At 37.4% G+C, this 23,702-nt stretch overlaps 1 protein-coding gene across 1 annotated transcript in view; it reads left to right on the top strand.

Annotated features, from left to right (window-relative positions):
* Positions 1–23,702, top strand: part of ENPP3 (ectonucleotide pyrophosphatase/phosphodiesterase 3) — a 117,336-nt gene that overhangs the window by 51,055 nt on the left and 42,579 nt on the right. Inside the window, exons 6-16 of the mRNA XM_004368979.2 lie at positions 71–150; positions 2,257–2,376; positions 2,952–3,061; positions 4,855–4,920; positions 5,641–5,713; positions 7,626–7,734; positions 9,297–9,425; positions 9,786–9,817; positions 12,759–12,886; positions 20,325–20,391; positions 22,086–22,173. Of these exons, the coding sequence (XP_004369036.1) occupies positions 71–150; positions 2,257–2,376; positions 2,952–3,061; positions 4,855–4,920; positions 5,641–5,713; positions 7,626–7,734; positions 9,297–9,425; positions 9,786–9,817; positions 12,759–12,886; positions 20,325–20,391; positions 22,086–22,173 (1,002 nt within the window). The remainder of the gene's footprint in view (positions 1–70; positions 151–2,256; positions 2,377–2,951; positions 3,062–4,854; positions 4,921–5,640; positions 5,714–7,625; positions 7,735–9,296; positions 9,426–9,785; positions 9,818–12,758; positions 12,887–20,324; positions 20,392–22,085; positions 22,174–23,702) is intronic.

Genomic DNA, 23,702 nt, shown 5'->3' with positions numbered 1-23,702 from the left:
ATTTTTTGTTATTCAAAAAAACTTCTGAGGAAGAAGCAATTTGCTAATTTCTCACTGTTCATTGTTGCAGAAATATGTGGAATTCATGCAAAATACATGCGAGGTGTCTATCCAACCAAAACCTTCCCAAATCATTACACCATTGCTACGGTAAGTGCTTGGTCAAGTGGCAAGACTGACTGACCGGCCACTGACAGGCAACTGACCACACCAGACATGCTTAGGCAGGAACTGGCCGAGCCTCATGCCACACATTTCACAAGATTTTGTGGTCATAGTTCATGACTGGATCCAGGTTGGGAAGGAGTGTCTCAGCATAAGGCTACTCAAGTGCTGTGAGCTGTTAACTATGAATGAGTGCCTAGTTCACCATGATGATCTACCAAGATAGCGTCTTTTTGAGACATAGCATTCTCCCACTGTCCTTTGATTAGCCTTCATTTATTTGAAGGCCTGCTGGGAAATAGTAGGCTCTATATATGTGGACAGTCACTTTAATGTGGGAAATTTATTTTTTTTCTTAATCTTTTCATTACATTTAACTTAATAAATGCATTTGTTTCATAAGTGCATTCATACTGGCTACAAGTTTAGATAAACAAAATGGGACAGTGAATTCGCAGCGGATAAGAAGATGTAGGTATTTTCAAACACCATTCATTCTTTACCATTCTGCTTCTTTTTTTCATTGGAAAGATTAAAATGAACTCAAAGGAAAAATAAGTCATTTAGGATTCACAGATTTAGAACACATCTTAAGAAGTCTTCTGCCTGAGCGTTTATTGTCAAAAGATGTTTGTGTCTTTACTACTTTGCATTTTACTGTTTTATTACTGTGGAACAGTAACTATAACTTATTTAAATTTTAACACTTACATAACTGTGTGTGTATACACACACACTCACACATATATATGCATACATATACCCGTTGTCGTCAAGTCGATTCTGACTAATAGCACCCTATAGGACAGAGCAGAACTGCCCCATGGATTTCCAAGGCTGCAATCTTTATGGAAGTAGACTGTCACATCTTTCTCCCACAGAGCGGCTGATGAATTTGAACCACCAACCTTCTGTTCGCAGCTGAGCACTTAACCACTGCACCACTAGGGCTCCTTATGCATACATATACATCTATAATATATATTGTATACCCTCACACACACATATATAAACAAATAAGGGATTACCAAAAAAAAACCCAAAACTGTTGCCGTCAAGTCGGTTCCGTGTCACAGGGACCCTATAGGACAGAGTAGAACTGCCCCATAGGGTTTCCAAGGAGGGGCTGGTGGATTTGAACTGCTGACCTTTTGGATAGCAGCCAAGCTCTTAACCACTGTGCCAACAGGGCTCCAATAAGGAATTATATATGTATTATTAAGTTACCATATATGTATGAAGAGCTCTGGTGGCTCATTGGTTATACACTTGGCTGCTAACTGAAAGGTTGGTGGTTCGAACCCACCAGCCACTCTGTAGGAGAAAGATGTGGCAGTCTGCTTTCATAACGATTACAGTCCTAGAAACCCTATGGGGTATTTCTACCCTGTGCTATAGTGTTGCTATGATGGAATCTACTCGATGGAAATGGTTTCTTTAAATATATGTATGCAGAAGTGTTGGGCTGCTAACCAAAAGGTCAGCAGTTCAAATCCATTAGCTGCTCCTTAGAAACCCTATAGGACAGTTCTACTGTGTCCTATAGGGTCGCCATGAGTCGGAATCTACTCCAAGGTAATGGGTTTGGTTTTTGGCTATATGTAAATGTATACGTATACATTTACATGTATATACATATGTGGATATGTGGCACCCAACAACAACAAATATATATATATAAAAAAACCCAAACCCGTTGCCATCTATAATTGTTCTGAAACAATGACCCTAAAATCTGTCTAAAAATAGTTACAACTGCATGGGATATAATAGGCACTCAAAAGTGTGTAGAATGATTATTGAATGAATATGTGTGATTGGATTGAATGACTGATTGAATCGATGGGTGGATGGATGGAAGGGTGGATAGTGACTATATATATAGTATATGTTACGTATACTATATATATATATACACACACATACATTACATGTACTGGTATCTCAGTTCTAATCCAAAGGTTTTACATTGAAAGGTATATGACAACTTTCCTAGATAGGAGTTATAGATCTTATATTTTAATTTAAAGATATATTTTATTATACATTATTTTATCTTATGTCTTTATATATATATATATATAATTTTAGGGCTTATATCCAGAATCACATGGCATCATTGACAATAATATGTATGATGTAAACCTCAACATGAAGTTTTCACTTTCATCAAAGGAGAAAGAGGATCCAGCCTGGTGGAATGGACAACCAGTAAGTAGTATTCTACACAGAGAACCCAAATAGCCTCCATTTCCCAACGTCACAGCAAACTTCTTTATGGAGCAGAGCATCTGCCATCTCTATTTTGAGTTTTACATTATCCATCTAGTTTCAAGGGCTGAGTGTGGTAACTTGTTTCACCACTATTTACAACTTGAATTTTTAGAAAATTCATAATTTCTCACTGAAATTACCTTATGCTGAAACTTGGGTGTTGTTTTGTAAATATAGCAACCTGGAAGTTACTTAGTTAGAATATCTTAATTTTCCTCATTCTGTTTTGTAATTCATTAAAAAAGAAAGTGGAACTGTCAATCTTACCAATTTGAAAAAAAATGATATTTTTTACTACCTTACTACCTTTCTGATATTTAAGGATCCCCGGAAATTTATTTTAACCGTTACAAAGACAAGTTTTAAATAATTCTAATAAATTTTATAAACTTAAATAAGTTAAATATATTTTGCAACTGTAAATATTGTTCAGTTTCTAATAAGTTGCACCATTTCTACCCAAACTCATTCTTCTACTGACTTTACTCATCTTAAAAAATTTTCTCTTACAGATCTGGCTGACAGCAATGTATCAAGGTTTAAAAGCGGGTACCTACTTTTGGCCAGGATCAGATGTGGCTATAAACGGCACCTTTCCTTCCAAATATATGTTATATAACAAGTAAGTGACGCTCTTTCAGGCATGATCCCACCTAGACGGGACTAATTTGGAGTTGTGTGGTTGTTTTTGTCTTAATCTTGATGATAATTTTTCTTTCAGTGGTTTGGGCCAAAACTCTTGAAGTCATCACTTATTTTTTCTCTCATATCCCTCATCCAGTCTGTCAGAAAATGGTTTTGGATCTAATTCAAAATATGTGCAGAATCTGAGAACTTTTTTATTACCTCCAGCATTACTACTCTGGGTTGCGCTATCATCATCTCTTGCGTGTATTGCTGCAATCACTTCTTAACAGGTCTCCCTGTCTCTATTCTTGCTCCCTGTATAATCTATTCTTAATCTACCAGCCAGAATGATTCCTTTAAAAAGCAAGTCCAATTATGACTCTTTTTTTGCACCTGTCTTAGTCATCTAGTGCTGCTACAACAGAAATACCACAAGTGGATGGTTTTAATGAAGAGAAGTTTATTTCCTCATAGTCTAAGCAGGCTAAAAGTCCAAATTCAGGGCATCAGCTCCAGGAGAAGGCTTTTTCTCTCTGTCGGCCTTCTTCTCTTCAGTGTTCCCCTGGACTAGGCGCGTCTCTGCGCAGGGACCCGGTCCAAAGGACGCGCTCTGCCCCTGACAGTGCTTTCTTGATGGTGTGAGGTCCCCCTGTCTTCTCTGCTCACTTCTGTCTTTTATATCTCAAGAGATTGCCTCAGGACAAAATCCAGTCTGGTAGATCAGGTCCTGCCTTACTAACACAACTGCCACCCATCCTCCCTCATTGACATCATAGAGGCAAGTTTACAACATACAGGAAAATCACACAGTGCCAGGAATCATGGCCTAGCCAAACTGATACACACATTTTTGGGGGGACATAATTCAAACTATGATGGCACCAAAAACCTTGATGGCTCCCTATTTCATTCAGTAAATACCTATGAGGACCTATGCAGTATGGCCCACAACATCCTGTCCTCCTACCTCTCAGATCTCCTCTCCCACCATCCCCCTGTATGCTCATTCTGCTTTAGCCATACAGACCTCCTCTCTAGGCCTCTAACATACCAGGATTCCTTCCTCCCAGGACTTTTACACTGGCTGTTCCCTGTGCCTGAGAAGATCTCACCCCATATATCCACACAGCCAACTCCCTCGCCTCCTTCAGGCTTTTGCTCAAAAATCACCTTCTCAATAATGTCTTTTTCCCTGACCACACTAAGATTTAAAATTCCATACCACTCCATCTCAGTCTCTCAGTGCCCCTTACTCTGCTCTAGTTTTTCTTTTTTCACATTGCATTTATCATCTTTTAACACACTCTATAATTTATTTATATATTAGGTCTAAGTTTATTCCTTGTCTTCCTCCAGTAGAATACAATCTCTAGGGAGGCAGGTGTCTTTGTTTTACTCCCTGATAAACTTTGTTTTCAGTGAACGAGTGACTGACAATAGGTGCTCAGTATATACATCAATGCCTAAATTAATAAAATGGATAAAAATAAACCAATAAATGGAAAATAGGGCAGGGCCTTTTATTTTAGTTGGGGCAAAATTGAAGGAGAAAGATGAGAAGGAAAGAAATTGATATACATTTGATTTATAGTGCTGCATGTAAATTTGTACATAATGTACTGAAAACAGGAATTCCTTTGAATAATACTGAATCTCTTTCAGTATTTTGACCATATATGAACACAAAATGAATATCTGAAAATATCGACCTGCCTTCCTGAATAGGCATATAATGGGACAATTCTTGATGCAATTAATTGTTTTAAATTATTTTTACTCTTTTTTCAGTAGTGTTCCATTTGAAGAGAGAATCTTTACATTATTAAAATGGCTGGATCTGCCCAAAACTGAAAGGTACTATCTAGTGTCAGAGAAATGGTGGCATAGTGGGATATGCATGGTTATAAAATGAAATTATTTCCTTGCTATAAATGACCTTTTGTAGAAGAAATCCCTAGAGCTCCTGTTTAATGGGCACTTTTGCTGTAGAGATGTGGTTGCCACTGTTGAACAACAGAGATAGAGCTGGTATTAGAGAGCAGAGGCAAATATTACAGAACCTGATATGGATCGAGGGCAGAACTGAGAGTGGGTCTGAAACTTGCTCCTGAGATCTGACTCCAGGAACCAGAGCTCAGAGCAACGCCATAGCAACAGGCTGGATGAAGTCAGAGCGTCCTGAAAAGGGAGCACCAGGAAAACAATGCAACAGAAACCAGGCATTTGAAAAGACACCTGGGTGTGTATGAATACCAGCGGGCAGAACAAAGAGTCAGCAAAAAGTCAGAAACCAGGAAATGTAAAGGACTGGGGCACACCAAGGTCTTCACAAGAGCAAGACAGATTTTCGTAACAAGGAATAACAGGAAGGTATTATCTGCTTTCTGGTAGGAGACCTATACCTCCTAGGTCGAAGTAAAACTACCTGGCCTGGATGAGAGAGGGAGGGCAGTGAGAAAGAAAAGGTTCTAGATCTATCTACATAATCTGACAGCAAGTTCTAGATCTACAAAATCCCCAAATCCAACTATAGATTTAGTCTAAATTGATAGTGTCTTTTTCCTTTTCAATTAGACCCAATTTTTATACCTTATATGTGGAAGAGCCTGATTCAGCAGGACATGAAGGTGGACCAGTCAGTGCTAATGTAAGTTTTTTGTTTTTAAACAAATATAAAATCGTCTAACCCTATCCCACACAAAAACTTATTGAATTTTCATTGAGCACAAATGTATTTAATATATATATGAGATCAAAATAGTTATAAGTCAAAAAATGATATCTGCCTTATTAACTATATTTTGATTCATTTGGTAAACAGTTATTAAATACATGTGTCACTGTTATTTCATATAGTGAAAACATCAAGGCTCACTGCACATGTCAATTCAACAAAGCAGTGTGACCCGTTTCAACCCAAGTCCACCGGGGTAAATACGACCACTATCTATGCACAGTTCCACTTATGAGTTCCTTATCATTGGACTTAATATGTTATTGCCTAAACCAAATTTACTCCCCTTCCAGGCCCCCATTATCATTGAAGTGAACTCTTTAATATTATTTTCTTCATTATTTAGTTTCTTCATTAACATAGTCTGTTATTATTTCAGAGTCTTGGTGGCACAGTAGTTAAAGTGTTTGACTGCTAACTGAAAGGTGGGCAATCGAAGCTACCAGCCACTCTGTGGAATAAAGATGTGGCAGTCTGCTTCAGTCAAGATTTTCAGCCTCGTAAACCCTACGGAGCAGTTCTACTGTGTCCTATAGGGTGGCTATGAGTCGGAATCGACTCGATGGCAGTGGGTTTGGTTGGTTGGTTGGTTTGTTTTTTACTGTACAGAAAGTCATTTCACAAGTGTCCTCAATTGTAAAGCTTTAAGTAAATGTGTTTACCGGGCAGCATGCCTTTGCCCTTTATCAGAAATGCCCCTCTTCTTTCTCTTTTGTATTCCAATACTACTCTTGACTGTATTACAGGATGGCTTTGAAATGATCTAAAACGTACTAACTGTTTTTTCTTCTCTATTTTAATTTTTGCTCATATTTGCTGTTAACGTTTCATGAGATAATACACTTAAGCTCTTATTAATAAATGGCATGCAAAAGCAAAAAAGAAAAAGAAATTATTGTTATAATAGTGCTATGAGAGATTAAGCACATTTCCCCAATCCATTGCTATTACACTTTCTTATTCACTGAAAAGTCAGTTCAATATACTATATTGATAATAAAGTATAGGAAAATTTAAAAACATGGAAGAGTATAAAATAAAAATGAACTTCAATTTTGCTATTCAATGACAACCACTGTTAATAGTACTTTGATAAGTTTCCTTATAGTTTTCTGGGCATGTGCGTTTACTAAGAATATGCTAGATGTATTTAAAAACAAAATCAGGATCATATAAGGGTGTGTCTACAGTTCAGTTTTCTTTTTTCTTTTATTATTATGTGTAACATTGTCTTGTGAATATTTTCCCATGCCACTGTTCTTTACAAATGTTAGTTAATGGCTGTAGAATATGCCATATTACTTTTTCCTTGTGTAATGTGATGAATATCAATCCTTGTTTGTTAGTCTCCATTTATTTGTCCTCTAATTATTTACTTAGGACAAATGCCCAGAAGTAGAATTATTAGGTTACAAGGTATTCACATTTTTAACTCTCTGGTTACATATTGTCCCATGATCCTTCAGAAAGTGTTTAACAGTTTAGACTTCCATAGACGTCCCCGAAAACTCCCCTTTCCAAATACAGCATAATCATGTAAACATTTGCAGTTGAAGAGTGTTTGTTGAGGCTGAACATTTTGGTTTTTTTTTTCATATATTTATTGACCAGTAGTGTATCTTTCTCTATAGGGAACACGGTTTAATTTTCTACAGAAATTTAGAGAATTGGTGCTGGTAAATATGGTGGCATGGATGCTGGATTCTAGTGTCCTATTTCAAAAACCAGTGATTTAAATGAAGGAAATGTGTTTAATTTTTACTCAGTGATTTGGCTAGTTAAAACAATTAATGAAAGCAATGTTCACTCCAAATTTTTATCCTAGGTGGTTCAAGCCTTGCAGTTGGTAGATCAGGCTTTCGGAATGTTGATGGAAGGTTTAAAACAGCGGAACTTACACAACTGTGTCAATATTATCCTTTTGGCTGACCATGGTATGCTTTTCTTTTTTTTTTTAAATCATATTTTATCATTGATTGTATTTTATCGCTTCAGGGAGCATTCAAAAATAGTAATATTCTAAAGTATGTGCTTCCCGACTTAGAAACTCTTGAATAAGCGAAGAGTGAGTTTTGTTGTTATGCTGTGATGAAAACCGGGCTGAAATAAAAATTGTAGTTTAACTATTCTAACATTCTTTTTGAAAATCAACCCATATACTTTAATTTCCGTAAAAATGGAGTCAATAGCACTTACCAGGGACATGGTAGGGTTGTTATTCAGCCCTAGCAAGTGCTTTTCAGCTGGTGATTCATTCGTATCTGTTGGCTGCAGTTTACCACGTTGGCTAGTTTTGCCATGTCATGTGTAAGTTTTTTAGTTGTGCGTAATCACAGCATTCATCTATAAAGCCTTTGTCACCCTATACTTCTCTACTTGAGGTTAACTCTTGATTTCACTTAACCTGGATGTGAAAGGTAGGAGAAGGGCTGCCACATCTTCTCCAACCTCGTGCAGAATGCCTTCACACAGTTTGAAAGCATGCATTCATTCAATAAGCATTTTTTAAGTGCTTACTAAATGGTGAGCACCCTACAAGGTATGGAATGTTCAGAGGCACAAAAAGCAGACATGGACCTTTTCAAAAGAGAGTATTCAGAACTGTCTTCTCAAGGAGGACGTTCATGCTAAGCTCTAACAGCTGTGAAGGAAACCGGCATGGGGTGTAAAGGGTGAAAAGAGGCCAAGTAACAGGAACAGCATGTCTGCAGGACATTTGTTTGTTTGTATTTTACAACATCAAGATAATGAGAGATGTAGTAATTTATTTTTTTTCAATTCTAGAATGATTCCCTAACACTTTGCCCTTGTGTTGTAAAATGAAAGGGAAACATAATTATCTATATTTTGTTGTAAGAAATTGATACAAGTAGTCTGCCTTGAGCATTATGCTTTTCTAAGCACTATCTATATGAGATCAAATTGATAACAGCAACTTAAAAGATTAGGTAGGAACCTTAGGGGACAGATATTTTTGAGTCTTAACCTCCTACAGAGGATCTTCTTCCTCAAAATTATTTAATTAATCTTCATTGAACAAAGGATCTGTCTATAATAACTGTCTATTCTCTCATAAATATGACTGTTTCCTCTACTGCCACTATTTTCAAGTTCTGCCATTTAGAGTTAAGTAATAGGATAAGTTGTATAGGTTATCAGTGAAACTTGATTTGAGATGTAGTAACAAAATGTCTCCTACTTGATATGAACAAAGACTACAGATTGTTCCTACCTATGTACCATATTTTGTGCAAATAACGCATGCCTTCTACTTTTGTTTGCCAACCTCTCCCTCCCTACCCCCTCGAGGTATTTTTGTAAGTGCACTATGCTAATTTTTTTACAGCAACATGTAAAAAAAATTGTCATAGTAGCACTTACAAAAATACTTCCCGGGGGAAGGGAGCAGTTGGCAAACAAATGTAGAAGGCACGCATTATTAGTGTAAAAATACACAGTACATTCAGTAGATAATGTTTGTTTGTTTTTGATTCAGGGATGGATCAGACTTACTGTGACCAGATGGAATATATGACAGATTATTTTCCAGAAATAAACTTCTACATGTATGAAGGGCCTGCACCTCGTATCAGGTCTAGTAATACGCCTCAAGACTTCTACAGCTGTAAGTATAAAGATTCCCATGTGAAATGTGTGGTGAAACTGAAAGTGAATAACAATAGCACCCTGATTTTCTGAGGATCTAAGGGGTTTCACGCCTCCCTTCTGACCTCTTGGGACAAAAGCAAATGAGAAGTTCCCATGTTTCGGTATAATCTACGACGTCTATGGTAGTATCTAATATTGTTAAGTTAAAGCATATTCCACTCTGTTCTTAAATCCTGAATCATTCTTTGCTTAAAATAATCTTTTGTTTAATTTTACCAGATCATAGTCATTAATAAATGTATGTGTCAAATTCACTGAGTTGTTCACATATTTTGTATCAGTTGTAATGTGATTTATTTATTTTCTTTTGAAACAGTTAACTCTGAAGGAATTGTTAAGAACCTCAGTGTAAGTATATAGCCTCCTCAATACACTTATTTAATTCAGTGTGATGGTCTTTAACAATTTGGGTTTCAGGTTATAAGTTATAGAAATTTTTATTCTACATTTCTGAGTCCAAGCCACTGGTAATTTATTTTTTTAAACTGTCCATCAGCATTATTTTAAATGTGAATCATCAGTTGCTTTCATCTGAGATGTTTTCATTTTAGGATTAACACCACTACTGGAAGTTAGTTTAGGGTAACCATGGCACTGATTCCTGGCTTTCACTGAGCTAGCAGATGTCCCACTCAAAAAGGCTGTTCTCGTGAGCTTCAGGAAGCTTAGCTTTTCATTTTTTGTGTGACTTAATATCAGAAAATGGGGAATCACAGAGTCTTGTAGATCCTTTTGTACAGATCAGAAAAATCATCTTCTTACTCTCTAACTGCAACTGCTTTTGATTGGTTCCCATGTTCTGGTTTGTAAGTAAATGACCAGGAAGAAGTTCAGATAGATTAAAGCAAGATTTTTCAAAGCGGGTTCACTACTGCTAGAGAGACCTGAAATGTTCTTATGTGGTTACTTTAATAGCTATGTATTTAAAGTATATTCACAAATATATGTCTATTACATGGAATTTATGAGTTTATTATTGCTTGGAATGAGCTAAATTTAAGTGAAGGTGGTATATAATTATAGTAAAAATTTTAAGGATGGAATGTGAAGGATGAAAGATAAGGAAACACTGGGTAAAAAATGGTTAATATAATGTGGAAACCACTGCACATTTGAAGCACGAATGACCATTAGAACAGAAATCCTTTACAGTGTTAATCACTCCTTTTTTCCCCTACACCTTCCAATACCCTGATCTTGAGAGTAAACATGATCAACAGTCCCACCCTACTAGTGAAGTGTATGCATGCTGTGTTCATGCTTACTGAATTTGTAAATTGTAGTTTAGAATTTTCAATATGTGGATTTTCTAAATCCACATACTGTTTTCCTTTTGTTCCATCACTTCATGCTCCAAATAGCTGAAGTGTGTTGGTGAAGAAGGGCAAATCTCTAACAATCCTAGTGGTGCAAAAGCATTGAGTACTTTGGGATTTGGAAATCCATTATATGGTACCATGGATATGGACTGGACCTGGTGCAACAGAGGCCCAAAGAAATGCACCACCATTTTGCAGAGTAGTCTGCTATATTTCTGGAAAATATTTTGTGTGGTGGTACAGTATTCCCAGTAGTGCTGTTCTGTGGGCCTATATTGAGCTCGTATTGGTCAAACATGAACTGGCCACCCTGATGTTTCACAACATTCTAGCTGCATAAGAGACATCAGCATAAACTTTGTTTTTAGAGAAAATGACCAAGATTTTATCTCCACTCTGGTGTCTTCATCCCAAACTGTGAAATGCAAGGGTTAATCCCATACTTCTTCAAAGATTGGCAATGTCCCCACCAATTTTCTCTAGATTTACTCTGGTTACACCCTGGCTCAGAAGGTGTAACTAGTCAAATTATCTGTGATTCTTTGGGGAACGTTCTAGTCCCTTTCATCTGGGGAGAAGGTACATATTTAGCAGTACCATCTCATGCCCGTCTGGAAGTTAGCAAAAATGTTGGCTTAAGAGGGAAGTAAAGATAAATGAAGAAGCAGAAAAATAAGAAGCCTGAAAAAGACAGGAAGACCAAAATACGGAGGAAAAAACTGACAAAATTATATGTGCAATAAATACTTTTTTCTTTACTCTTTCATTCTATAGCTAACTCTCTTTGCTCTCTCATTTTCTTTTTAAATTGTTTTTTTCAATTTCATTGTTTCTCTTATTTTTTCTTATATAAATTGAATATGAGATATTAGTGACAGACTTGTTAGTATTTATGAGATAGTGAGGTTTAAGATAAATGAGAAAAATGAGGAAATGAAAAAAGTTATTTCCCCATATTCTTATCTTTATGTTTATTATTTTTCTTTTTCCTCACAAAGGTAAGGAGGGAGAAAATAGTTCTTTATGTTTATTTCTTTTTCTCTTGTTCCGCAAAAGGGTCATGAGGGAAAGAAAGTTCCTTTGTAGTTCTATTTCTCATTTACTCATTTTTTATGTAACTAGATACCAGTGTGATTTGCATTTTTACATAGTTTTAAAAATACACCATCTAGCTACAGTAGTAATTTTCAAAGAAATAATATTTCACCCCAATTTGTGTGGAATCCATGATTTTTTCACAAAAAGGAAACTATTAGGTTTCAAAAGCTCTTGACTTGATTTGAAAATTAAGCAAATGTAGGTGACTTAAAGGATAAATTGAGTCAATTGGGAAGGAATTCTTGGCTTAATTAAACTGATTTTTAAAAATGTTTACCCATATCTACTATTATGTTATATACTTTCATATATAATTTAGACTCAAGAGTTGTAATGCCACTCCAAATCTAGACTTATTACTTATACGTAGTCTGTGTCAAAGAAGGAGGGAAGATTTATAGTGGTTTAAAATATATACATAACAGTAAAACTTAAAATATCAAACATCAAATCATAATTTAAATCAGAATTTATTTGTAAAAATTGTTGTAACTGTATACTGTAATTAGGGTATGTGACCATATTGATAATACATTTAATATTCCTATTTTATCAGCTGGATTAAACTCCCTTATTTCTAAAAAGTGTTTAATAAATAGTGTAAGGAGTCCTGGGGGCGCAGTGGTTAGGTGCTCGGCTGTTAACCGAAAGGTCCGAGGTTAGAAACCACCAGCAACTCCGAAGGAGTAAGATGTGGCAGTCCGCTTCCATAAAGATTATAGCCTTGGAAACCCTATGGGACAGTTCTACTCTGTCCCATAGGCTTGCTATGATTCAGAAGTGACTCGGCCACACACAACAGCAATAGTTTTAGAAGATGAAATTGTTGAATTGGTTTGCGTATTTTTAAGAAATAATTACTTGTTTTTCAGTGCCGAAAACCTGACCAGCATTTCAAACCATATTTGTCTCCTGATTTGCCAAAACGACTGCACTATGCCAAAAATGTCAGAATTGACAAAGTTCACCTTATGATGGATCAGCAGTGGCTGGGTGTGAGGTTTGTGTGTACTATATTTTTAACAACCATCTTTCATTATAAATTTACTTAACCTTGTCCTGGGATTATGGTCACATATTTTTCATGAGCATTGACATTTTCTTGAACTTTTTTACATGCTAGCTAGCACTTCTGTAATTGAAAGTATTGTGATTAGATTGGTGACTGTAGTATCAAAGTCCTCAGCATATACATGAGAGTGAGGGGAAGTCAGAGACTCTTCCTGCCATTATCAGCGCGTTCCTAACCTTGCTGTGATCTCTCTGTAGGCAACAGACAGGATAGAGATGACTTCAGTTATCTCCCAGGCTGGTAGTAAGTGAGTGATTAGATGGCTCTTTAAAATCTTTGTCATATCTTTGTGATTTTTAGAAAGGAGCACTATTATAGCTCTTAGGCCATGCTAACCAATTAGTGGTATCATTCTTTTTTCTAATTATAATTCACATTGATCAGTGAGCAGCTGCAAAATTTAAGTGTGTTTAGAGAAAAAAAAAAAAACAGGAATCACTCCATCCTGAAATAACCAACTGATTCAACAAAATTTTATTGAATACTTTGTATGTGTGTGCCAGGCCCTGTTGAAGGCATTTTAGGTACAGACATGGGTTGTGCTGTCATGGAGGACACTCCATGCCCTCTACTGGAAGACAATGACAATACACTAGTAAGCAAATACATAAACACTTCCTGATAATGAAGTTGAGGAGCCCTGGTGGCCCAGTGGTTAAGTGCTCAGCTGATGACTGAAAGGTCGGCAGTTTGAATCCACTAGCTGCTCCGTGGGAGAAAGATGTGGCAGTCCTCGTGAACCCTATGGGGCAGTTCTACTCTGTCCTATAGGGTTGCTTTGAGTGGGAATTGACTCGGTGGCAGTGGGGTTTTTTTTTTTTTTTTGGGTAGTTAATGTTTCCTGTTTTTGTATTTCATTCCAGTATTTTCCCATGTATACACGATCATATTGAGTATAAGGCTCCCTGGTGGCACAAAGTACTCAGCTGCTAACTGAAAGGTCGGTGGTTCAAACCCACCAGCCACTCTACAGTAGAAAGATAGGGCAGTCGGCTTCCATAAAGATTTACAGCCTTGGAAATCTTGTGGGGCAGTTCCGCTCTGTCCTGTACGGTCGCTATTAGTTGGAATTGACTTGATGGCAGTGAGTTTTGTTTTACATGATCGTATTGAGTATAGTTTTCTGGCTTCCCTTATTTGTGTGCTATGTAAGACTAGGAGGACGGCCAATCCCATGACTCCTAGGTGATAATTGGAATAGAGGGGCGACTGAAAGATACGTTTAACAAAGAAAGAAGAAAGGAAAGAAGGCAAAAGAGCTGAGCTCCAGTACAAGTGGATAAGGAACTGGAGAGTTGGCAGAGCCTGTTTTATTTAAGAGAACCTGTAAACCAAGGCTTTGAACCAGTTCATTCCGGTTCGATCACCTGCTGAGAATTTGAATTACCACCCCAGATATACTGAATCAGAATCTACATTTTAAAAGATCCCCAGGTGATTCTTAATTTGCAGGAGGTGGAACCAAAACAAACTGGTTCAAAGCCCTGCTGTAAACCCAAGCAGTAGACCCCTAGACAGAGAATGTGCAGTTTCCCACTGGATCGCCAGGTGGCACTGTCCTCTCTGCTTGGGACTGGGGCTTCAAAGTCCTTTGTAGATCAGTAGGTTGTACTTTGGCTTAGGACAACATTCTCTAAAAAAATACTCATTATTTCTCTAAAATATGTGAGCAAATAAAACTTTAATAATATTAAGTACACAATATTGTTCCTAATTTATGTATGTAATGCATACATATGTATATGTTCAAACGGGAATATGTTTTCCAAATATTTACTGTTAGGAGTATGAGATCAAAGAAGGCCACTGGTACAAACCGAGAAAGTACCTGTCCATCTGACAGCATGACCTGTGGGTCACAGAATGGGAGCTTAGTTGCCAGAGTGGCTTGAATTAGGAACTTTTTATGTTTTTGAACAACTAGCAGTGAGCTGAAGTAGAGTTCAAGGCTTGGCTCCCCAGCTAGCTAGTTATGGGAAGTGCTATAACAAAGGATTAGCCTGGTTTTGTTATTCTCTTGCCAGTAGCATACAAGGTAAACTCATTTTCATCAAAGGAAATTTTGAATACAGATGTAACCAGAGCAACTCAGGAATCTGACCTAACTTTAAAATTCTGTCTACCTATTTTCTAAGTTACAGTGCATAACTAGATAACTAGACTAGATCACTTTTTCAAAATTATAGCTAATTTCATCATTTAGTGTAATATATTTTCATATCATCACCCTTATTTTGCCTAAAATATGTTAGATTTTACAAATTTGAGGGAAGAGGAACCCTGGTAGCACAAAGGTTAAGTGCTCAGCTGCTAAACGAAAAGATTGGCCTTTTGAACCTACCTAGTGGTTCCGAGGGAGAAAGACCTGGCAGTCTGTTCCCGTGAGGATCATAGCCTAGAAAACCCTATGGGGCACTTCTACTCTGTCACATGAGGTCACTGTGAGTCAAAAATTGTCTGAACGACACCTAACAACAATTATTTGAAATTATAGTTGAAGTATTGTTAAAGTGCTCTTTTAGAGAACATAATAGATTTTCGTTTTAGAATAGCAACTGACAAATAAGTCCCAGTGTCAGGGACGGGGACTACGGGGTAGGAGGGGACAGGAAAGCTGGTAATGGGGAGCCCAAGGTTGAGAGGGGACAGTGTTGACATGTCATGGCGTTGTTAACCATTGTCATTAAAGAATATGTGTACTGACTGGTGAGAAACTATTTGTACTGTAAACCTTCATCTAAAGTAGAATTAAAAAAAAATAAAAAAAGTCCCAGTGTGGTGCAATGGGTTTCTCTTATATGGCTTTTCTGGCCCGGGGTTTGTAATCCTCCCAAAATGATTGGTTAGGTTGCAGTCTTGCCTGTGATTGGTCTATTTACTAGGCATAGAAACGGCTTGTAATCCACCCAATAGGATAGACTGGATTTCGCCCCACCTAGGGGATTGATGGGTTTTCAGTCCTGCTGGGAAGACCAGCACTGAGATTGACAGGAAGTTTTCCTATATTAGAGGCCAGTCTTAAGAGGTTTTTGGGCAACCTCATGATCATCAAGAGCCTAGAATGGAGCGAGACCTTTGGGCTCAGGGTCCTTTTGGACCTGGGATACCTGCACTGAGAGCCTCTACACCGGAGTAAAAGAGCTGTAATAGGGGTCAAGGGCTGTAACACTGAAAACGGAGAGACAGTGGACTGGTCGGCCACAGACAGAAGCTGGGCATCTCCGGGGCTGCAGGAGCTGTCAAGGCTCCCTGGGCATCATGGTGGGATAGATGCTGTGGAGGGGCATCACTGCAGAGGAAGCCGTGCATGCCCCCCCAGTAGTGCAGGCAGAGGCACAAATACCCCAGGCAGTGTGGCGGGAGCTGGAGACAGTGGCACCAGTGCTGTGAACACAGCATCTGACCTCAACCACTGTAAGCCGGCTGAGTGACATAAGTATTGTCATTGTTGCTGTTAGGTGCCATCGAGTCAGTTCTGACCCATAGTGACCCTATGTACAATAGAACAAAACACTGCGTGGCCCTGTGCCATCCTCACAATCGTTGTAAGACCTGAGCCCATTATTGCAGCCACTATGTCAGTCCATCTCTTTCAGGGTCTTCCTCTTTTTTGCTGACTCTCTACCAAGCATGATGTCCTTCTCCAGGGACTGATCCCTCCTGATAACATGTCCAAAGTATGTGAGACGTAGTCTCGCCATCTCTGCTTCCAAAAAGCATTCTGGTTGTATGGACATAAGTATGGACATGGGTAATTTGGGGGAAGAGGTAGCTGGGGTTCTCCTTTTGAGACATAAGCAGGTTCCTCTCTACAAAGTGAGCTGTGTGGGTGGGTGGGTGGGGGCAGGACCAGTTCACCATAAGTAATTTGTTTCTATTGTTTACCATATGGTTGTGTAAATAATAATTATGGCTTTCACTTTGCCAACACTGTGTGTTTCATGTGTACGGCTTGATCACATTGAATGAACATAGCACCGACGGAGTGACTGACGTCTTCATTCCTAGTGGTCTTATTCCTGCTTAGAATTCTGAGGCACAGTCTGTCTGCATGTGCAATGCAGATAGACACCCAGTCACCTCACTAAGAATTAGAAGTAACAGTCTCTGCCCTAAGGCCCTTCACCCAGGTAGGAAAGAAGACAACAGGTGTGATAATTGTGTCCCTAGAACCAAGTACAAGGTTCAAGGAAGCAAGAAGGATGATTACACTCACCAGGTGTAAATGTCATTGAATGTCAGAGAACGCTCCCTGGTAGGGATGATTCCTGATTCGGGATTTGAAGATTCAAGATGGATAAGGCTAACTGCTGCTCTACAGCAGGTCCACCCCATGTGGTTGTGCAGTTCGTGCACTGTACACAGGTACCCAGCCAAGAAGGTGAGTGGGAGCTGAAATCTAGCCCTTGTTCAGCTCACCAAGCCCTGACAGGGCCTGTGTTTGCTGGAGGAGTGGGATCCCTTTTCTCTGCTGGAAGGCAATCATATGCTTGCCAAGCCTTGAACACTGCCAGGCTGTGTTCTTCCAGAGGCTCTTCTTTCTCTAACAGTTCTGCTGGGGTGGGGGATGGGATGGGTGTGTGTGTGGACTTTTGAAACCACAGCAGCCATGGGTACACATGGGAAGGGTAGAGGGAAGAAGCCCATTTCCAGAACTAGATTCTAGCAATTACAAGTAGTTCAACTGTACCAGGTGAATGAAGCTGCCCTCTGCATGAATGACCTTATCTGTTATCAGTAAGGAGTGTGCTTTTATCCTGAAGCAAGTCAGAGACCATTGGTAAATGGTAAATATGAAGTGGCTGGAGATGAATGGAGCAAGATTTGCATTTCAGAGAGTTCCCTCTAGCTCCTGTGTGGAGGAAGATGGCCAGAATAAGGTAGGCCAATTAGAAAAATGTGTAGTGATCCAGTCCTCAGCAATAGGACAGCTGCAGTGGAAGCTGTGGAGCTGTGAGGATGGTGAGACTAGACTAGGTATGTGGCATATCATTAGCAAAGTATGTATGGTTAATTTGTGACCCAGCTTTTCCAGAATAGTTCTGGTTTCTAATGTTCCATTCCATGTGCTCATTTGGACGTGTGTTTCCATTTTCATCACTGATGAGTAGTGTTCTATAGGATTAGGGGTGTGTGTGTGTGTGTGTGTGTGTGTGTGTGTTGTGAGGGAAGATTCTGAAGACAGAATGACCAGTTAGAAAACTTGTTTAGGTGGGAGGTAATGAGGATCTGGTTTAGAATGGTGGTAGCAGAAGAGGAAAGGAAGGGACAAATGGGAAAGCTAGTACAGAGAAGAATTGATAGGACTTGGCAACTGACTGGTATCAGCAGAAGTCTTGCTCATCTCCTGTCCACGTTATTACCCAACTGTGGGAGAGAACCCCAGCCTTAATTTCAGCTTTATTAATTAAATGTAGAAAAGATAATAATCTGTTCCAAACAATTTCATATAGTAATTAGAAGTCGAGCTAAACTCTGACAGATATGATCAACTCCTCCTTTCCAAATGCCAGTTTCCATTTTTCCATATGTAATTTCCAGAGCCCAGTTAATGGTTGGGAAGCATAAACATATGCAATTAGAGGAGAAAATTTCTAAAGTATCCACTTGGGCAGCAAAGAAAAATAGAAACTTTTTAAAGAATACTTTTATCTTTTGCTTCTAAATGAAGTTTTGTGATGTTCATTACAGTTCTTTTGTCCTTTGAATTGTTGAAAATGCACTATTTATCATAGTTTTTAATTTAGCTGGGTTAGGAATTGGAAATATAAAACAATAGATTTTTCTGAAAATAGAAGAATAAAGGTCTCACTTTTAGAAAATTTTACCAATGATTTGGTCCAAAAGACGTTTTTCTTTCTTTCATCTGTGAATGCTCTAGTTTCCCACATAGAAATTAAAACTTAATTCTCCTTAATCAAATAGTTCCAGTAAACTTACCAGTACCAGTTGCCATAGAGAAGATTCCAACTCATGGCGACCCCATGTGTGTCAAAGTAGAACTGTGCTCCATAGCATTTTCAGTGCCTGATGTTTTGGAAGTAGAATGCCAGGCCTTTCTTCCAAGGTGCCTCTGGGTGGGTTTGAACCTCTAACTTTTTGGTTAGCAGCCAAGTGTGTTAACTGTTTGCACCACTCAGGGACTCCCCAGTAATCTACACAATAAAAATAAAAATTTTTAAACGTAAGTGTTGGCTGGTGTCAACAACTTTATTGGAATAATCTAAGATAAGGACATGAACTGGCCCCCTTAGGGTACCCAGATTTACAGCCCTTAGTAAAGTAGGACTCTTCTTGTCTTTACCATTCCAGATACTTTTTTAGCCTCTCTTTTCTTCCCTGTTTTGGGTAGATCTGTGTATGGCCTACTTAGAGTTGTGATTTCTTTTTTATTCTATTTAAGCTGAGTAAGAGTCAGTTAAACATTTTTTAAAGGTAATTTTTTTAGACACTGAATCAACGTCCTGCTTTCAGTTGAGCAAACAACATAAAAATGTATATATTAGAAAAATATATTGTGTGTATGTATGTGTGTGTGTACTTGCCCAGAGAGAGAAAGCAAATGAGAAAAACCTTTTTTAAGGACAGCCTTTAGAAATAGGAGTCTTTTGTTCCCTTCAGAGACAAAATTATAACATTCAGTTGCTTTTAAACATCTAGGTTTATCATTATTTTTTTCAAGTATAAAAACTAGCTATGTATAAAATTGCTAACGTTACTCAATTCAGTGATTAAAATCCAATGAAATATGCAAAAGGAAAATCCATTAATTAGCAATAGACAAGTTATGTACAAGGCAGAGAGCTTATGAAAGAAAATCCCAAAAATTAAAAATAAACTCTGAGTTTACAGAATATACTGACTTTTCCTTACTGAGTACTTTAATTAACTTGTCTTGAGTATTCTTTAATCGTACTTTTATATTATTTTCTTAGATATCTCCACTGTAAAATAAAAATTAATATCTTTCCTAGTCTCAAAGATTTATTTATAAAGCAGTGAAATGTGTAATGTAACATTAATCAAACTATTCTTAATCATTCAGTCTTTGATGTATAAAGGTACAAGTGGGCTTGAAGAAAAAGATTTTTTTTGTCTATGTCTTTGTAATTGTTCTTTTCTCAATATCTAAAAGTAAAAAGATTTTTGAATTATATTTCTAGACCTTAAAATACTCCTTCCTTCACCATTCTGTTTGTTCCTTTATGATTATATATTTTAGCATTGAAATAAATATATTAATGCTGCTTTTGACGGAAAAAGAAATATATAAAAGCAGAAGCTACATAAAGTCCATTAAAGCTGAGTTTAGACAAAGGTCTACACAGTATGTTGATCAGAGTGTAATAACGTTATTTCTTTATAGGAGTAAAGCATATAAATTTTGTGGAGGAGGCCATCATGGTTATGATGGTGGATTGAAGAGCATGGGGGTGAGTTACTACATTTTTTTAAACCAATATTTATTGAGCACCTACTTTGTGATATTGTTCAAGACTCTTGAATCTCTTCATATCTGTGAAGAAAACAAAGATTCCTGCCCTATGAAGTTTTCATTCTAGCAGAAGAATATAGGTAATAAGCATAATAAGCAAATATGTAATATAGTGCGTTAAGTGATAAGTGCAATGGGGAAAATAAAGAAAAAAGTAGAGCAGAGTAAGGGAGAATTGGGAGTGTTTCAGGATAGCACGGGGACAGGATGCAATTTTAAAAAGGGTAGGCTTCATTGAGAAGATGACATTTGAGCAGAAACTTCAAGGAGGTGAAGGAATTAACCTTTGTAATATCCCAGGAGCAAATGTCTCAGGCAGAAGAAACAGCCAGGGCAAAAGGCCTGAGATGGGAATGGGCCTAACTGGAAGGAAGTTAGACTGGGGGTACAGCTGATTCAGGGGGAAAGAGTCTGTGTTCAGTTGGACATGTTAAGTTTCAAATATCTGTTAGACCTGCAATTAGAGGTGCTGAATTGGCAATTACAGAGAGAGTCTGTCCCGAAGATAAAAAAAAAGCAGAAAGAAAACAAAAACTGAGTTTTAGGCATATAAACGATTTAAAAGAAATGCAACTACGTAAGATCCCTAGGGATTGAGTGTAGACAGAGAAGAGGACGAGGTACTGAGCACTGAGGCAATTCTCCTTTAAGAGTTTGGGGGAGAAAATGATTTATTAGCAAAAATACTTAGAAGTAGTCACTGGTAAGGGAGGAAGAAAACTAGGGCTGTGTGGTGTCCTGGGAAGAAAGTGTATGAGGAGTTCACTGTAAAATGCAGCTGGTAGGTCCTTCATAGGTTAAGCTTTATGATTTTTGCAACCTGACTGTCTTATCTAAATCCCTAGATACAGAGATTTTCTATTAAGTAGGGCACTGTATGATAATTGAGTTAATTACTGTAAGAAAAACCTATGCCTCAAATTCTTTTTCTGATTATCTTGGAAAAACATATATATATATATATACACACACACACACACACACACACACACACACACATACCACTGTTACCAGAAAAGAATTGCTTGTCTAGGTTTGACGCTTTTCTTCTAGTTATTTACAAGGTAAAACAGATTTGTTATAAATAATGTAACTAAGTTAACGTTAATGAAATAGACAGCAAAATATTTAGGTCTCCTTATCCTAAAAGTAAAGGGGAGATGCATTTTAAGAAATAAGTAGCTTAGGAAATGGTGCAAAATATAATGCTTAGAAACTTTAATATTTTTGTCATATATTAACATATTTGAGCAATTATATGAAAGGAATATGAAAAGAATATATGATGTCATGCGTTGAATTTCTAATATATATATTGTCCAAACATTGTGAAATTGTACTGCTATTGGTTGTCCAAAGTTGCTTCTATTCTCCTATTCTGTTGACATATGAAGTGATGCGAAAGCAGGTAGAGATGGAAGTAAACACAACACAATATGGGCTATATTTGGTTGGGACTGGTACAATATCACAGAAGGAGATGATTTAAAAATAATTTTCAAATTCTGAAAAGAAATCCTTAACACAGGCCTAAAATACAAATAGAACTGTTATGGAAGGAAAACTGTCTCTTGCGATGTCTGTTTTTGTGTTTGGTTGGCATGTAGTAATAGTGTGTATATTACCACCTAGGCTATCTTTCTGGCTCATGGACCCGGTTTTAAAGAGAAGACTGAAGTTGAAGCATTTGAAAATATTGAAGTCTATAACCTATTGTGCGGTGAGTATATTTCTATAAATTCACCAGCAGATGGTGGCCATGGTTTTAACAATATGTACTTGGGAATTAGTGATAAATTGATCCCAGAGGCAGTATGCTCTACATTAAGAAGACAAAGTAGAAAAAAGATAAGGAAGAATTATTTACAGCTTTCAGTAATTGATAAACATTAGATCTCAGGAGACCAAACTTTTCCATTAATTAGCTACCACATGATAATTTAATTATAATAAAACTGGATAAATAAAATGACACTTCACACTTTACAAAGCAGGAAAAACACAAGCTAAAAACACAAGTATTCTCTTGAAATTACTAGGAAGGCTTGCGGCATGAAAGAGTGGTGAGAAAGCCTATTTGGAAACACTTATTGTTATCATACCCAATGTGAGGAAGAATTATACTTTCTTAAAGAATTCAAGTTTTAGAAAATCTCCTGTACCTTTCTGCCTACATGCTTGTCTCAGACCACTGTATTAACAATTCATTTACCTAGGCAAAGCAAACAGTAAGCGGCAATTTCACCTTTCGCTTTAAGAATTTCAGTATAAATATGTTCAAATTATATCTCTTTTAATCTCATCACTGGCTTGTGGTGATTGACTGTGACTTAGAGACCAAAAAATATGAATTTAAAAATACCCTGTTGCAGCCTTAACAACTTAAATTCTTAGTTCCCTAGGACGGGTTTGTGGTCAGGGCTGCTGACTCTTGGAGAGGAGGGTTAGAAGGAATTAGATAGGATTCCAGGCCTAGAGAAATCTATTTGGTGGTACTAAGTAGGAGCTACTCAAAAGATTATGTGTGTAAAATGTTTGTATGTCTTGTTTCTGTAGAAGAAAATTGGAAAAGGTTCTCTAGATATTAAATAAACTGTACTAGTTTGATATTTTTAAAGTATCTCTATCCTTAAAGAATTTTCATGTAACTAAGTAAATATACTGCAAGTAAGACTGTACATCATTTAACTTCTTTAAACTTGTTTTTACTAAGGGCATACATAGCTTTTTATACTAGCAAACTGTAACGTGTGTGTTTAAGGAACAACGTGATCACTGAAGCAAAGATTCTTTCCTTTGGTGGAACAGAAACAGTTCATGAGAGTTCCTATGGCCCATCTTCAGTGACTGTTCCTATTCTCTAGTAAGACGAGGTGTTGGAAACTCTGGGGAAAAGAAGTCAGTAAACTGAACGGCATATGCAGTACACAAGTGCATTAAAGCAGCATTTAATAAAGGAAGTAAAAGAGTAGATATTTGCTGTAACCATGGGTGATGGGGAAACAGTAACAGAAGTATTTTGAGAACAAGTTACCCCTTTCCACAGGAAACAAAAGAGGAAAATGACTTTTTAAAAGTGAGACGATAATTAACAGAAGGTACACTTTGTTGTTCCAAATATGCGCTGTCCATCCTAGAAAAGAGCCAGATCTTAATATCTGGACACAACTCAAACAAAATACTAATACTTTAAGACAGCAACTAACAACAACAACTTTTTGTTTTAAAAGCTCAAGGGCCATTTCATTA

Source organism: Trichechus manatus, unplaced genomic scaffold (genome assembly GCF_000243295.1).
Source record: "Trichechus manatus latirostris isolate Lorelei unplaced genomic scaffold, TriManLat1.0 scaffold00002, whole genome shotgun sequence".
In the NCBI taxonomy this organism is placed as follows: Eukaryota; Metazoa; Chordata; class Mammalia; order Sirenia; family Trichechidae; genus Trichechus; species Trichechus manatus.
The sequence above is the reverse complement of the archived record's forward strand: the minus strand, read 5'-3'. Positions and strand labels throughout refer to the sequence as shown.